At 43.7% G+C, this 16,620-nt stretch overlaps 1 protein-coding gene across 1 annotated transcript in view; it reads left to right on the plus strand.

The window, feature by feature from the left end:
- Positions 1-16,620, plus strand: part of ADAMTS15 (ADAM metallopeptidase with thrombospondin type 1 motif 15) — a 60,505-nt gene that overhangs the window by 35,035 nt on the left and 8,850 nt on the right. The window contains exons 2-3 of the mRNA XM_034421979.3: positions 9,447-9,579; positions 13,781-13,948. Coding sequence (XP_034277870.2) covers positions 9,447-9,579; positions 13,781-13,948 — 301 coding nt within the window. The remainder of the gene's footprint in view (positions 1-9,446; positions 9,580-13,780; positions 13,949-16,620) is intronic.

A 16,620-nucleotide genomic window follows, 5' to 3' on the forward strand; every position in this document is an offset into this window, starting at 1 on the left:
ACTGGAGGCTGAAACATACAATGAACAGTTGCAGGAACTGAGCATGGCTAGTCTAGTGAAGAGAAGGACCAGGGGAGACAGGATAAGCAGGGTTCCAATATTTGAGGGGCTGCCACAGAGAGGAGGGGGTCAAGCTATTTTCCAAAGCACCGGAAGGCCAGACAAGGAATAATAGATGGAAACTGAACAAGGAGAGATTCAACTTGGAAATAAGGAGAAATTTTCTGACAGGGAGCACAATCAACCAATGGAACAGAAGTTGCCTTCAGAAGTTGTGGGAGCTTCATCACTGGAAGCTTTCAAGAAGAGACTGGACTGCCATCTGTCAGAAATGGTGGTAGGGTCTCCTGCTTGGGGGGTGGGTTGGACTAGATGACCTACAAGGTCCCTTCCAACTCTGTTGATCTGTTAGGTCTGCCAGATCTCTTTTTAATTATTTTGTTTAGGTTTATCCTTGGTGGTATTGTTGGTTGCAATCTTGTACAAGGACCCACGGATGACATAAATGAATGAACGAGTCTGCTGGAGTCTTTAGACATGGTAAATCAAGAAACAATGTACATTGTGAACTTTGAGCCATTTGTCATCTAGCTGTAATGTAGAATACACAATAGCATACATTCTTTAAAAAAAAAAAACTTGGTCTATCTCAAGCTGGGACCTTTCAATTCTGTTCAACTGATTCCTTTTTTATCCGGATGTTGGCTTAAAACTCAAAGACTCTCTCCATCTAATTTCCCCATGCGAGGACCGATACTGCTAGCTTCCTCTGAAGGATCAGCAGTTGCCTTGGAGAAGATGTTTTTTGGCTTGTCAGGCAGGTTAGTTTCCTCTTTTTTTTTTTTATTTTGTCCAAAAGTGAGTGCCAGATCATCTGCTCTGGTTGATTTACATCCACCACAACGGAGCCTGCTGGCTCCGAAATGTGTCTTTTTTGTAAAGATGATGTAAGACTGCCTGCATTTCTCAGTCGATGGCATTTTTGAGATGACCATTGAGAAGAGGAAGGAAGCAAGGATGCACGGAGCAATTCTGGCTACGTTTTTAGACATAATTTCAACTGGGGGGTTGATTTATTAGCCTGTTGCCGGAAACGTGAAAAAGAGATCTTAGTCAGTGGGATGTCAATTGTATACCTATTTTTGGCAGAAAATGTAGCTGATTGATGATGTGAATGTAGTCAATTCTGTTACAAAATCTGTCCAAATTTCTCCAAGTTTTTTTCTTTCCCAGCTTCCTGGTTTTTTTCCCCCTTTCTTTCTCATTCTCAGGGTGCTTCAATATTTCTTTCAGATTTTTTTTTTTTTTTTTTTGTAATGATGTGTCTAAATTTACTTGATGGTTGCAAACCGATGCTGCTTTCCCTTGGGAAACTGAACTGAAATATGGAAAACTGGGAAGATGGAAGATCGTTGGAATTGTATCAACAATAACTGGACGCAAGCATATTGCTTAGCTGCCTAAGGTCATTTGCAAGATTCTTATGCCCATAAATATTTCACCAAAATACTCTTCTCCTTTGAGACACACACACAAAAGTATTTTTTCCTCATTAGACCGAGAAGGATCAGAAAAAGCAACTCACAAATTTTTAGCACACAACCCTTGTGCTATTCCACTTTGACTTTTGTGGATCAGTTTTATCTTGCCTGGTTTGGAGATGATCACACCATATCTGCTAACCATCCAGCTACTCGTGGACCTTTCTGCTGATTGTTTTATAGACATCTGGACTGTGCAGTCTTAATTCTTTTCATAATTATGGACATTATGGCCAGTTTCTCCATGTCTCTCCTATAGTCCAAGTCTAGTCTCGGCAGATTTCTTTGCTAGATTGCTGAGATTGATAGAGATCAAATATTGTCAGTCTTCCAAGGGAGTCAAGGTCAAGAAACGAGAGGGGCTAGGAATCTTGGAATCTATTTTAGGCAGGCTATTGTAACATGGTTTCTAAGTCTATCAAAGCTTCTCTCTAGTACAGGTGTCAGCAACCTGCAGCTCCAGAGCCGCATGTGGCTCTTTGGCCCCTCTGCTATGCCTCCATGTCAAGTGATCCCACCATTGGCTGGCCCCGCCCTTCTCCCTCCCCTCCCAGTCACTCCTTGCCGGGCCTGAGAAGGTAAGGGCGATGGCAGGGGATGGAGAAGTGGCCAGGGAAGAGACAGAGAGATACAGAGAGAGTGGGAGAGAGACAGACATAGGGAGATACAGAGAGAGGCGAGGGAGAGAGAGAGAGAGAGAGATGTCAAAAGGGTTTTGTGATTCCCAGTGTTTTTTAACAACCAGTTCTCTGTCCTAATGACTGGCTGGGTAGGCGTGGCTAGGGAGGGTTCATGTGACTGGTGGAAGTGAGTGACATTGAGTTGGCCAAACCCACCCAGGTTTTGTGGCTCCCGGTGTTTTCTTTTCAGTGGGAAATGGGTCCAAATGGCTCTTTGAGTGTTTAAGCTTGCAGACCACTGCTCTAGTGCAACCTACATCGAACTCAATCAAGGTGGAGTTGTTTTGAGTTTCTTATTCCCCCGCTTTCTCATTTCCCAGAAGTATCTTTTCATCCCAACATGTGTCTCAAGTCTTGCAGGATATGGCCTGGAGCTCTTCCTTGTGGCTTTTGAAACAAGAGGATATGGAAGCAATTTGTAATAAGAACATAACAATGCTGTCCATGCTCCAGTTTGTAGATTGGCTTCTTCAGGATGTGATGTCAATCCTGGATCCCAGAATGGGATGTGGCAAGGTTCCCTTATGTTCTGCCTGATGCTGGATAAGGGAGTGGTTGGTTTTAATCTTTTCCAACTATGCCAGTCATGGCATGAAGCTTTCATACTTAGAGCATGTAATATAATACAAGCAAAAAAAAAACGTAGCTAATTTTCATGTTTCCAGCTGGGGAAATGATTTTTGTTCCCCTTGAATGATCTTAGCTGAATTATTGGCATCTCACTTTAGAGCACCACTCAGCATTTTCCATGATGAAGGACAAGCAAACGTTTGACCAGCATCACCTTGTCAACTGGCTTCCACCCAGAGATGCTTTTTTGAGCATTGAAAATTTAACTTGCCATACTTCCGTTTCTGGCACGGTGAAATGTTTGTCTCTTGCCCAATTCTTTAACTATGTTCTCAGTTTCTTCTCATGACTTCATACTGCATTGCTCATGACTTTTCTCCTAGTATTCTTCACCAGGAAAGGTCCCACCCTTTGGTCAGTTTGTCAAGCCTGCCAGAAAACCCATATTTATGAGCATTTTTCACAGGTCCACTTAATCCCAGCATTAATAGGATTGCCATTTTTTTAAAAAAAAATTTGATTTATATGCCGCCCTTCTCCGGAGACTCAGGGCGGCTTACAATGCGTTAAGCTATAGCCTTCATTCTTTTGTATATTTTTTATACAAAGTCAGCTTATTGCCCCCACAAACTGGGTCCTCATTTTACCTACCTTAGAAAGGATGGAAGGCTGAGTCAACCTTGAGCCTGGTGAGATTCGAACCTGCAGAAATTGCAGGCAGCTGTGTTAATTACAGGGTGCATTAAACCACTGTACTACCAAGGCTACACTGTACTACCAAGGGTGCTTCATCCATACCATTACTAGATAAACATCTGAGATGTTTTAAGAGTAGCTGTAAAGCATGACTGTGCAATAAGGAGCCCTGGGGGCCACAATGGTTAGAATGCAGCACTGCAGGCTAATTCTGCTCAATCCAACCAGCTCAAGGTTGACCCAACCTTCCATCTTTCTGAGGTTGGTAAAATGAGGACCCAAATATTTGGGGTGGGTGGGCAATATGCTGACTCTGTAATCCACCCGAAGAGTGTTGTAAAGCACCGTGGGGTGGTATATAATTCTAAGTGTCTTTGCTATTGCTATAAGCAAGGAGGTATATCAATAGGTTGCAACCAGGGGTGAAATCCAGCAGGTTCTGACAGGTTCTGGAGAACCGGTAGCGGAAATTTTGAGCAATTCGGAGAACCAGTAGTGGAACTTTTGAGTAGTTTGGAGAACTGGCAAATACCACCTCTGGCTGGCCCCAGAGCGTGGTGGGAATGGAGACTTTGCAATATCCTTCCCCCAGGACTGGGGAGGGAATGGGGATTTTGCAGTATCCTTCCCCAGGAGTGGGGAGGGAATGGAGATTTTGCAGTATCCTTCCTCCAGGAGTGGGGAGGGAATGGGAATTTTACAGTATCCTTCCCCTGGAGTGGGGTGGGAATGGAGATTTTGCAGTATCCGTCCCCTGCCACGCCCACCAAGCCATGCCCACAGAACTGGTAGTAAAAAGATTTGAATTTCACCACTGGTTGCAACTTGATATGCACTGGATATTTTGGCATTGCAGCCAGTAGAATTCTGAGTTAGTTTGGTCTTCGGTTGTGAATCAGGTAACTATGACTGACTCTGATGCAAATGCATTCAAAATAAACTGGGTTTGTTTCTGGATAATGTATGACAGAGGTGGGTTTCACATAATTTTACCACCGGTTTGCCGCACGCCAAAAGTGTGAACGCACGCGCCTTCAGCACGTGTGCGTGGCCTTCCACGCATGTGCTTTGCTCACACGCTTGGCTTGTGTTGTGACCCAGGCCCAAGTAGGTAATAATTGACGCAAACAGTTCCAAAACAAACAGACTTTATTAGAACAGCTGAGAATTAACTCATTCTCAGCGTAGTCCAAACTAAATCAAAACAAACTCTTCATAACACAAAGTCTTCAGTCTAACCACCAACCTTGGTATAATTAGGCAAACTGCCCAAGGCTTCTCTTGGCAAAAGTTCAGAAGCAGAAGACGCCGACAAGAAATAAATGGCAGCATAACAAGAAGCAAATCTATCAACATTGTTTTCCGACAAAGAGCCCAAGAGCTGTTGCTGGTCTTTTAAGCCTTATGGGAGGGGCCAATCATTTCTTGGCCCTACTCCCGAGTCGTCCTCTCTGCTTTAGCTGCTCCTGCCTTCTGGCAACTCTTCTCATACGTGCACTAGGAATAGGCTCTTCCTGTTCCTCTGCCTCTCTACTGTTAGCCTCTGGAGGCTCCGAAGTCCGCACATCACTCCCCGATGGCCCTGGCCCCATCTCTGCCTCCGACGCAGAGCCCTCATCTGGGCCTTCCCCAGCCTCCAGGACTGGCCCCTGTTCTTCCTCAGCCTCATCACTGTCTGACTCCGCTGCCAGCTCCGCAGGCTGCTGGTGGACCACAACAGCTTGAATGCATGTGCACGGCTTAGAAAACATAGCTAAATAGGAGGGCATAGCGCCGGGGTCAGGGCACAGGTCGCCACTACCAGTTTGGCCGAACCGGCTGAATATCACCACTGATGTATGAAATCATTTTTGATTGCATTCACATTTGGGAGCTTTGGCATTCAAAGCAGTCTTATTGATGACAGTGCTGTCCATTCAATTGAATCCGAGCCTTGGTGATTCTATGAACTCAAATTTCTCTACATTTTCCAATTTTGTGCAACTTCTTTCAGTCGTTTTATGTTCTGGCTGGTGTCAGCTTTGATGGAGTCTAGTCGCTGTGTTTTTTGGCTGCCTCATTTCCTTTTACCACTGACCATTCCAAGCATAAATTTTCCAGCGAGTTTGATTGCATGACATGGCCAAAATAAGTAAGGTGGAATTTTCTGATTTTGCCTTCCAGCGAATATGCCTATTTTTATATGCTCTATTTGACACGGAGCTAAATTCATGACGTATCTGTCTACACCCTTATTCTCACTTCTTAGAAGTCACATACCTTCTTTCAGGAGCTGCTGCAGCTACAATGAGCCAGTACTTTACATAAGGATACCTTCCTAGACCGTAAACTGTTTGTGGTCCTCAGTATATTCCTGAGTCTCTTGGAAAGAAAGATCACTCGTTGTGAAAAGAAAAATCACTCCTCATGAAAGATCACGAGAAGTGATACTACTGCTTTATAATGCCTTGCTAAGACCACACTTGGAATACTGCATCCAATTTTGGTCTCTACAATATAAAAAAGTTGTTGAGACTCTGGAAAGAGCTCAGCGAAGAGCGACAAAGATAATTGGGAGGTGGGCTGAAGGCGAAAACATAGGAAGAACATTTGCAGGAATTGGGTATGTCTAGTCTAGTGAATATCTAGGGATGTGGTGGCTCAGTGGCTAAGACGCTGAGCTTGTCGATCAAAAGGTCGGCAGTTCAGTGGTTCGAATCCCTAGTGCCGCGTAACGGGGTGAGCTCCCATTACTTGTCCCAGCTTCTGCCAACCTAGCAGTTCAAAAACACGTAAAAAATGCAAGTAGGAAAATAGGGACCATCTTTGGTGGGAAGATAACAGCGTTCCGTGCGCCTTTGGCATTTAGTCATGCTGGCCACATGACCACGGAGATGTCTTCAGACAGCGCTGGCTCTTCAGCTTTGAAACGGAGATGAGCACTTCCTCCTAGAGTCGAGCACTTCCTCCTAGAGTTGGAAACGACTAGCACACATGTGCGAGGGGAACCTTTACCTTTAGTCTAGTGAAAAGAAGGACTAGGGGGGTGACATGACAGCAATGTTCCAATACTTGAGGGGCTGCCATAAAGAAGAGGGGGTCAACCTATTTTCCAAAGCACCTGAAGTCAGAACAAGAAGCAATGTATGGAAACTAATCAGGGAGAGAAGCAATCTAGAACTAAGGGGAAATTTCCTGACAGTAAGAACAATCAAGCAGTGGAACAACTTGCCTCCAGAAGTTGTGGATGCTCTATCACCGGAGACTTTTAAGGGACTCAACAACCATTTGTCTAAAATTCTATAGGGTCTCCTGCTTGAGGAGGGGATTGGACTAGAATAGAATGGAGCTGGAAGGGACCTTGGAGGTCGTCTAGTCCAACCCCCTGTTCAAGCTAGAGACCCTATAATATTTCAGACAGGTGGCTAGAAGTCCTCCAAGGACTTCCAACTCTGTTATTTTGCTATAAAGAATAAGGAGGGCATTTTAATCAGGCTGGGAAAACATAGCTTGGCCATGATAGTTTATTTCCTGGCATGACTTCTCAATTCAACTACCTTAGTTCTGAATTCTGGCTTCAACCCCTCAACACTCATGTCTGGCTCTTGGTTATTGGCTGGTTCTTTGACAGCTGTCTATGACTAAGCTCTAATCATTCTCAACAAGAGTTGGCTTATCCTGTAGATCTCAGCTTGCTGGATTTGGCCTGCGAAGGGTTCAGCTCAAGTACAAATATTCCAAATATGAGGGTGATCACATGACCATCTCACAGGTAATAAATGCATCCTTGAAAGCAACAAGAGGGAAGAAGGAACAGGGAAATAAGAAATAGAATGTGTTAGAACCAGCCTCCTATGGAGGATATGAACAACATTAGGCAATTAGTCTGAATTTACAGTATGGCCAAAATTGTGGAAACCTTTTGGGAAAAGTGTATTTTCTAAAACTAGCTAATAACACTGCTTTTTTTTTTAGAAGTACCATAAAATTATATATCAATGGAAAGGTAATTTAATCAAGAATGTAATGCACTTTAATGTAACTTTTATGAAGGATTTGCTATTTGAATAGCAGTTACAGTATAAAGAAGAAAAGTGAAACACGTAGATATACAAAAATGATCACCATAGAAAAAAATGAGATATACAAAAATGATCACCATGTCAGTTAATATTTAGTTGGGTAACCTTTAGCATGAATTACGGCCTTACAACATCTTCCCATGGAGTGAGCCAAGTCTTTTAGTTCTGCAGCTGTTATAATATGAAACCAAGATTGAAGGATTGCTTCTATTAACTGGGTTTCATTGCTGGGTTGCTTCTGACTAACAAGTTTCTTAGTCGGCTCCATAGATTTTCAATTGGGTTAAGGTCTGGGCTATTCCCAGGCCATTCCAGCAGTGGAATAGGATTATCTTGAAATTCCCCCCCAAAAGTGGTGTTATTAGCCATCAAACCTCAAAAATACACTTTCCCCAAAAGGTTTCCACAATTTTGGCCACTACCGTAGCTGTATTGTTTAGTGAGCAGGACCAAGCAGAGATGATTCATCTCCCTTTCTACTCAGACTTTCAAATGTGGTTCTTCTTATCACCTGTAACTCTTTCTCTCAAGTAAAAAATCTCTGTGTTGATAGACATCTAGAAGTCCACCATGGTTAATTGCAGTTCTTCAGGGTAAAATGTCAGCAATTTAGTGCTTCAAAGGCCAAGCATAATCAGAAGAGTTGGAAGGATCTTGTAGATCAACAGATTAATTTTTTTGTTCAGCTTAGATAACCTGGAATAAAAGCTTTCCTGTGATTTTCAGCAACTACTTGACGATCTTCAGCAAAGGCAATCCACCTATTTATTTTTATTTTATTTATTTAGTTTGTCAAGCTTGTAGAAGATAACAGATATAAGTATAAACATGATTATGAATACAGGAAATGGGTACGAATAAATGGGGACAGTGGGACAGGGATGGTAGGCAAGTTGGTGCACTTATGCACGTCCCCTTACAGAACTCTTAGGAATGGGGTGAGGTCAATAGTAGACAGTCCAAGGTTAAAGTTTTGGGGATTTGGGGAAGAAACCACAGAGTCAGGTAGTGCATTCCAGGCATTGTACTATACTTAGGTCAGACCATAGGCGGCATAGTTCTAAATTGCCTAAGCTCAAAATTTCAAGCCAGGTGGCATAAGAGATTCTGTTGTGAGCACAGGAATGGAGGACTCTTCTCGTGAAATATCTCTGGACTCTCTCAATTGAATTAATGTCGGATATGCAGTGTATATATATATATATATATATATATATATATATATATATATATACAGTATATGGCTTTAGGGCTGAAAGGTCAGGAGATCACTATAAATAAGCAAAGAAACAAATCTATTTAGAATTAAGTTCCACTGCACTTAACAAGGTTTATTCACCGATAGGTGTGTATATAGGATTGTATCCTGAGAGGTTCTTCGTTATTATTCCTGTTATCAACTGTTTTGTAAATGAATAAAACGCATAGCTGGAACTGCTTCAAAAGTCTGCCTTTGAAGTTGAAAATTGTCAAGTATTTGCAAGCCATTGGCACATGTGTCATATAAACACCAGTGGAGGCAGAGAGTGTCTCCACCCCTATGTGGAAAAGAGGGGCTTACCCTGAGTATAAAACCCCCTCCAACCTTTTCCACCCCGCTCTCTCCATCTCTCTCTCTTCATGTTTGTTCCTCATGAGACTTGATCTCTGTTGTACATAGTTAATATGATTTATCATATGAATAAATACGTTTAAGACATTTATTTATGCATCTGCCTCTGAACTCTTCTATGCTCCTGGGTGTTTCTACAATCCCAATTCCACAAAATCAATCCAAGCAAATGGATATTTGGGAAGCATTTTGGCTGCAACAACCAAATTGTCTCTATGTAACAGTTTAAATTATTTTTTTTAAAAAACTGTTGAGATTAAAGGATAGTTTTTTTTTCTTCTGGCAGGATTTGTGTGGGGCTACCACCTGTGACACCCTGGGAATGGCGGATGTCGGCACCATGTGTGACCCCAAACGCAGTTGCTCCGTCATTGAGGATGATGGTCTTCCTTCTGCTTTTACTACAGCTCATGAGCTAGGTAAGGATTTCGATCCTAGGTAGAGGATTTCTCTCTCTGGGCACCATGAGAATATATCTGCTGAATATAACTCTGCATTGGCAACAGGAAGGGCATCCAGCCAGTAAACACTCAGCTCCAGTCCAGTTGCCCAGACTCCATCCCGCAAGGGATTATGGGGCTGTTAAAAGAAGATGATGAGCTAGGTAAGGAATGGCTTCCAAAAAGGAGAGAAAGATTAGAAGAAAAGATTTAAGAAGAACATCTAAAGCTCATTTAGAAACTTTTGGCCAATCACCTGGAGTCTGTGATTTATTAGTCCCACCTTAGGTATGAAAGATGGATGGATGATTTTGGGCCAATCACCAGGAGACTGGGAGTTCTAGTCCTGCCTTAGTCATGAATGACAAACTGGTGACTTTGAGCTAATCTTCAGGAGACTCTAAATTCTAATCCCACTTTAAGCCTGAAAGTTAGCTGGGTGGTTTTGAGCCAATCACTCTTTCTCAGTCCAACCTGGGTTACAGGGTTTGTTGCTGTGTGGAAAATAGGAGGAGGAAGGAGTATTAATTATGTTCGTCACCTCGAGTTATTTATAAAAATAATAAAGGTCGGGTAAGAATAAATTCTAAGAAAATAAAAAAAGAAACTTCTGAAGATTACAAAGACCTCCTCACCTTCAGAGATACCAGGCTTGTAATCAGTGGTGGGATTCAAATAATTTAACAACCGGTTCTCTGCCCTAATGATTTCTTCCAACAACCAGTTCGCCAAACTGCTCAGAAAGTTAACAACCGGTTCTCCCGAACTGGCTGAATCCCACCATTGCTTGTAATCCAAAACTATTTGGGGCATTTCAGTTCTATGATTTTTGTGGTGGTCATCTACAGTTAGAAAAGGAAAAAATGGGAAATTAGGAACTGGGAGAACCCAGATCTCCAGAAGATGGTTCGAAGTCAGCCTGTTTAGCCTTCGAATCCAGCAGCATCAAAATCATTTGCAGCTTGTGCTTTGCATCTGCCTGGTTTCACATGCTCTCCTTCCCATGTCTGGCAGACTATTCTTGGCCAGAAATTTCAATCCATCAGCCAGTGACTTTGGAAGTGGTCACTTAACCCAAGCCACAGGCCAGAGGCAGAGCCCACACCTGTGGTTGACACCTGCCAAGCAGATTTTGCCAAGGAAACGGAGGGAAGGCTGTGTGTGTGGATTGAATCCATTTTTAACAGACGAATTCTCTCTCTAATTAGGGAAAGAAAGCTTAACGTTTAAAATAAATCCCAGTACTTGGTTCAGGAAGTCTTGACAATGGCAAAAGTTTAAGAATAGTTTTGTGGGAAACGCAGCCTTGTAAATGAATGTGCGTATATATGTTTGTGGAGGAAAAAAAGAGAGCAACAGCCTGCAATTTTATTCCCTGCGCCACGGGGAAAGGCTCAGTTGGAAGCTGCTGGAGAACAGCTGTTCGAAAGTGAAGGAATCCCAAGCGGAGGAGGACTCCTCGTTGCTGGCTGCTCTGTTCCCAGGCTTTAGAGATCCTGAAATAATATATAATTTGCTGGGATGCGTTAGACACACACCTCGATCCAGAGCGCCAGAGCGTCTCCTGAAGTGACAACCAAACGGCCTGGTCCTCATTTAGAGAGCAGAAAAGAGGATTTGGGGTTTAGAGGATCAAATCATTCCGATTCAAAATAGCTCCCAAACTTAGAAATGGTTTCTTCACTGCAAATTAGATTCCTCTGGGCTGGGATAGACCAGCTCCATGGCAAGGCCCTTTTGCTGTCTTTTGATGGTTCCCTTCAGGGTTGGGGGCACTTTTATCTGAGAGTGACCCATGCTGGATTAAATTCAGCTGCATTGTCTTGTAGGACAACCTCTTCACAGAGTCAACGATCACCGTGAGCAAGAGATATCATGTAATGTCTGAATAAAGCCAACCAACCAAAAAATTGTGAAGACTGTACATTTTTGATTATCCTGTCTCTAGACCAGGGGTGTCCAATTTTGGCCCTTTGGGCCAATCACAAGAGACTGTGAGTTCTAGTCCCACTTCAGGCATGAAAGACAGCTGGATGACTTTGGGCCGATCACCAGGAGACTGTGAGTTCTAGTCCCACCTTAGGCATGAAAGACAGCTGGATGACTTTGGGCCAATCACAAGAGACTGTGAGTTCTAGTCCCACCTTAGGTATGAAAGAGAGCTGGCTGACTTTGGGCCGATCACCAGGAGACTGTGAGTTCTAGTCCCACCTTAGGCATGAAAGACAGCTGGATGACTTTGGGCCAATCACAAGAGACTGTGAGTTCTAGTCCCACCTTAGGTATGAAAGAGAGCTGGCTGACTTTGGGCCGATCACCAGGAGACTGTGAGTTCTAGTCCCACCTTAGGCATGAAAGACAGCTGGATGACTTTGGGCCAATCACAAGAGACTGTGAGTTCTAGTCCCACCTTAGGTATGAAAGAGAGCTGGCTGACTTTGGGCCGATCACCAGGAGACTGTGAGTTCTAGTCCCACCTTAGGCATGAAAGACAGCTGGATGACTTTGGGCCGATCACCAGGAGACTGTGAGTTCTAGTCCCACCTTAGGCATGAAAGAGAGCTGGATGACTTTGGGCCAATTGTCAGGAGACCATGAGTTCTAATCCCACTTTAGGAATAAAAGATGATTGGGTGACTTTGGTTCAGTCACTCTGCAGACCCTGCACTTGTGGAAAAACACGACAATAAGAAAAAAAAATGGCTCCCAAAAGCAACTTGTCAGTCCCAGTGAGAAGCAGAATGCTTGGGTGAGATAGCTTATCACTTATTCTAGCAGGAGGACAGTCAATATTCTGAAATTACAATAAACAAATACAGTTCCTTTCTGGCCTGATTTAACTAGAGGTTCTTCCGCTAGCCCCAGGATGCCTATGGCCTTCTTTCAGATGTTCCACCCAGAGTAGCTAGGAGTTTGAATAAGGAATTCTCTTTTTTTCTCTCTCCTCCCTGGTTTCTCATTTTTTCCCTCCTCAAGACATTCGAAAGGACAAGTATCTGCACACATAGTAAATGGTGTGAGTCTTGGCAAAGAAAACTGCTGGCTTGCAGGTCTTGCTGGCAGGAATTGCACGCTGCATCTGTTGTAAATTTATTGGCCTTTGAGGGACAACCTGATTAGAACATGAGAAGGAAGATGTTTGTGGATCTAGGAAAGGGAATGCAGACTTACAACAGTTTTGCTACAGGCCCTATTCTAAAGCCGTATGCAACAGAGGTCACTTCGTTCATGGATTGTGGAAGGAAAAGCAAAGAGGAGGCGGAGGACACACAAATGAAACCTTGATGAAACCTCTAGACCATGCCAAGTCCAACAGATTTGTCTTGTGGCTTGTTCAGGTCTTGATATCTGGTGTCCATTCTGTTGCCTGGACAGCATAAAAGAGACTTCTTTTTAAACCCCTTAATGACTCCTTCCATAATATATATCAGGGGTCTCCAACCGTGGCAACTTTAAGACTTCAACTCCCAGAATTCCTCAGCCAGCTTTGCTGTCCACAAGTCCACAAGCAAAGCTGGCCAAGGAATTCTGGGAGTTGAAGTCCACAAGTCTTAAAGTTGCCAAGGTTGGAGACCCCTGATATATATGAATGGGTTGAATCTGACCAGTTGTTCAGATAAGAAAATTGGTTTAATCCAGGGGTGTCAAACTCACTTTCATTGAGGGCCATATCAGGGTTGTGTTTGAGCTCGGGGGGGGGATGGGGGGGGCGTGGCCAGGGTGGGCATGGCCAGCTCGATGTCACTCATGTCGAGGGTGCCTGTGGCGGCCAGAGCGCTCTGCCAGCAAAAACGGAGCTCGGGAGGGCCACTCACAGCCCTCCTGAGCTCCATTTTCTCTGGCAGAGGCACTGGAGGCCAGTCCTTCGCTGTTTCCAGGGCAGGCCAGATCTAAGCACTCCGTGGGCTGCATCCGGCCCCCAGGCCTTGAGTTTGACACCCCCGGTTTAATCAATAACCAAATTAACCATTATTGAGAACACAAGCACTGTTCTTGAATGAGAAGGAGTCAAGTTTACCATCTTCTATTTTGCATAAAGAAAACAAAAAAGGTTTCAGAAAGAGGAAACAGCATGTGGGAAGGAGAAACTAACAATCGCTTCTATTCATTGCTAATTTCATTTCTCAGGAAGTGCCAGAATGCTGCCTGCAATTTTCAAACCACAACTCTCTCTTTCTAGGACATGTGTTCAACATGCCCCATGATAACGTGAAGGCTTGTGAAGAAGTCTTTGGCAAACTGAAGACCAACCATATGATGTCTCCCACTCTCATCCAAATTGACCGTATCAACCCATGGTCACCTTGTAGTACGGCCATCATCACTGACTTCCTGGACAGCGGACATGGTGAGGAGTGGGAGAGGAGGTAGATACATGAAAGAGAGATGGCGGTTAGAGACTACGGATGTGTAGCTGGAAACAGGCTGGTAAATAATACCCTTGTCACCGAAATGGAGGTGGACAAGTCAGAATTGTAGCTGTGAAATAATACCTACTTTGTTGTTGTTGTTAGTTGCAAAGTCGTGTCCAACCCATCGCAACCCCATGGACAACTATCCTCCATGCCTTCCTGTCCTCTACCATCCCCCGGAGTCCATTTAAGCTCACACAGACTGCTTCAGTGACTCCATCCAGCCACCTCGTTCTCTGTCATCCCCTTCTTCTTTTGCCCTCAATCTTTCCCAGCATTAGGCTCTTCTCCAGTGAGTCCTTCCTTCTCATTAGGTGGCCAAAGTATTTGAGTTTCATCTTCAGGATCTGGCCTTCTAAAGAGCAGTCAGGGTTGATCTCCTCTAGGACTGACCGGTTGGATCGCCTTGCAGTCCAAGGGACTCGCAGGAGTCTTCTCCAGCACCATAGTTCAAAGGCCTCAATTCGTTGGCACTCAGCCTTCCTTATGGTCCAACTTTCACAGCCATACTTTGCAACTGGGAAAACCAAAGCCTTGATACCTACTTAGGAGAAAGGAAAGAGGTTCAACTCCCAAAGCTATCTTTTCTCACCTTGATTTACTTTGGAATAATACATTCTTTTGGTTAGTCACTGCTGACTTTTACACAAGTATATTATAATACACACTTCTTGCCTCAGATGATCAGAGTTTATGATACTTCTTGGTGGCAATGAGTCTCAGCCAAAGTACATGTGACAAAGGCTACCCAGTAGAGTTCACCTTTTTTTATAGTGTGCTGATGTGGAATTTCGGGACAAATCTTGGAGTTTACTTTTATTCTGGAGCATCAAGCAAAACTCGGTGGGATTCTCCAAAACTTAAAAGCCTCAAAACATGAGCAGACACTGTAGTCAAGATATAATCTAGATATACTGTATCATCCTTTGTTCATCAGTAATGGATCTCCTGTTGCAGTCCAGAGCTGGTGATGTAATACTTTTTCAAATTGGTTCCATGTACTGTATTAAGCTGGCTTTTGTTCTAACAATGGTTTGTTAATAAGTCACAATGGGTTTACACTGAATACAAAGCCATAAACCATAGTTTATAAAACACTAGACCAGTAGTGGGTTTCACTTACCTTTGCTACCGTTTCGCAAATGTGAGTGCGCGCATGCGCAGAGCATCCATGATGACATCTGGGCGGGTGGGTGGAGTCACCCACTGCCGCTACCGGTTTGCCCGAACCGGTTAGAACTGGTAGAAACTCACCACTGCACTAGACACTGCTAAGTCAAAACTAGGCCAACCTCCTTAAGACTCAGGGTGAAATGAGCCATGGTGGCGCAGTGGTTCGAATGCAGTATTGCAGGCTACTTTTGCTGACTGTCAGCAGTTCAGCAGTTCGATCCTGACCGGCTCAAAGTTGACTCAGCCTTCCATCCTTCCAAGGCCGGTAAAATAAGGACCCCGATTGTTGGGGGCAATAAGCTGACTCTGTAAGCTGCTCAGAGAGGGCTGTAAAGCACTGTGAAGCTGTATATAAGTGTAAGTGCTCTTGCTATATGCAAGCACAGTATTAGATCGTGACATTATTAAATCCCGGTTTGAAATTACTAAAAAAAATCCCTTTAATTTGAATAATCATTTTGCTACCGAATACCCCTGAAATGTTAAGATTCTTCCTTTAATTAAAAGAGAGAGAGAGAGAAAGAGACAAATCTTTTTGGAGAAAGGGAAACTAAATATTTCATCAAGATTTTTGTTAGCATCTCAGATAGTTTCTGCACATTTTGAATGCTTGATCTTATGCTATCAAGATGTTTATGTGAATCAACTCTTAGGAGTATAGAGCAACGGAGCCCCTTAGAGAAGCTAAACCTGGAGGGTGTTGGAGATTCTTAAAACCAGCTGTCTAGAAAAATAGAATCATCACCCGATCAAGCTTTTTTGGCTCACTCCTCTACTTTTACTAAACAATTTACACTCGGAAAGCTGTAAATCATTAGGAATGCTAAGGCTGAATCTAATTTGGAACACCCATTTTAGAAGGATCTGGAACTGTATGGCAGCAGGTCAACTGTACTCTTCCTTGCCTAAAGATTTTTTTTCTTTTTTAAAAATGGGATTTATATCAGGTTTCTGTGCCAACCTCCACCCTATATATCCAAATCAGTTCACAGTTTAAAGATGTACCGTATTTTTCAGACTATAAGATGCTCCGAAGTATAAGACGCACCTAGCTTTTGGGGAGGAAATCAAGGGGGAAAAATCTGCCTCTGCCTCCCAGCAATTTACCACTTTGCAGCAAACAGCCTGGTCAGCTTCAGCGCAGCCTGATTTAGCACGAACAGCTGATTGGCAGTTGGATTGGCCTCCTGGAATACCGCCTATCAGCTGTTCCAGGCTGCAGGGATCGCCACCGCCCATCACCGTTGCTGCCTATTGCCGCCTCTGCACACTCCATTTTCGGCCTCTGCATGTCCCATTTTCAGCCTCTGTGCACCCTGTTTTTGGCCTCTGCGCGTCCCATTTTTGGCCCATTTCAGGCAGTGGGGATCGCTGCTTCCGCCTATCCCCACCGCCTGGAACTGGCCAAAAACGGGACGCACAGAGGATAAAAATG

This window comes from Pantherophis guttatus, chromosome 9 (genome assembly GCF_059756535.1).
Source record: "Pantherophis guttatus breed Tessera chromosome 9, ASM5975653v1, whole genome shotgun sequence".
NCBI lineage: Eukaryota > Metazoa > Chordata > Lepidosauria > Squamata > Colubridae > Pantherophis > Pantherophis guttatus.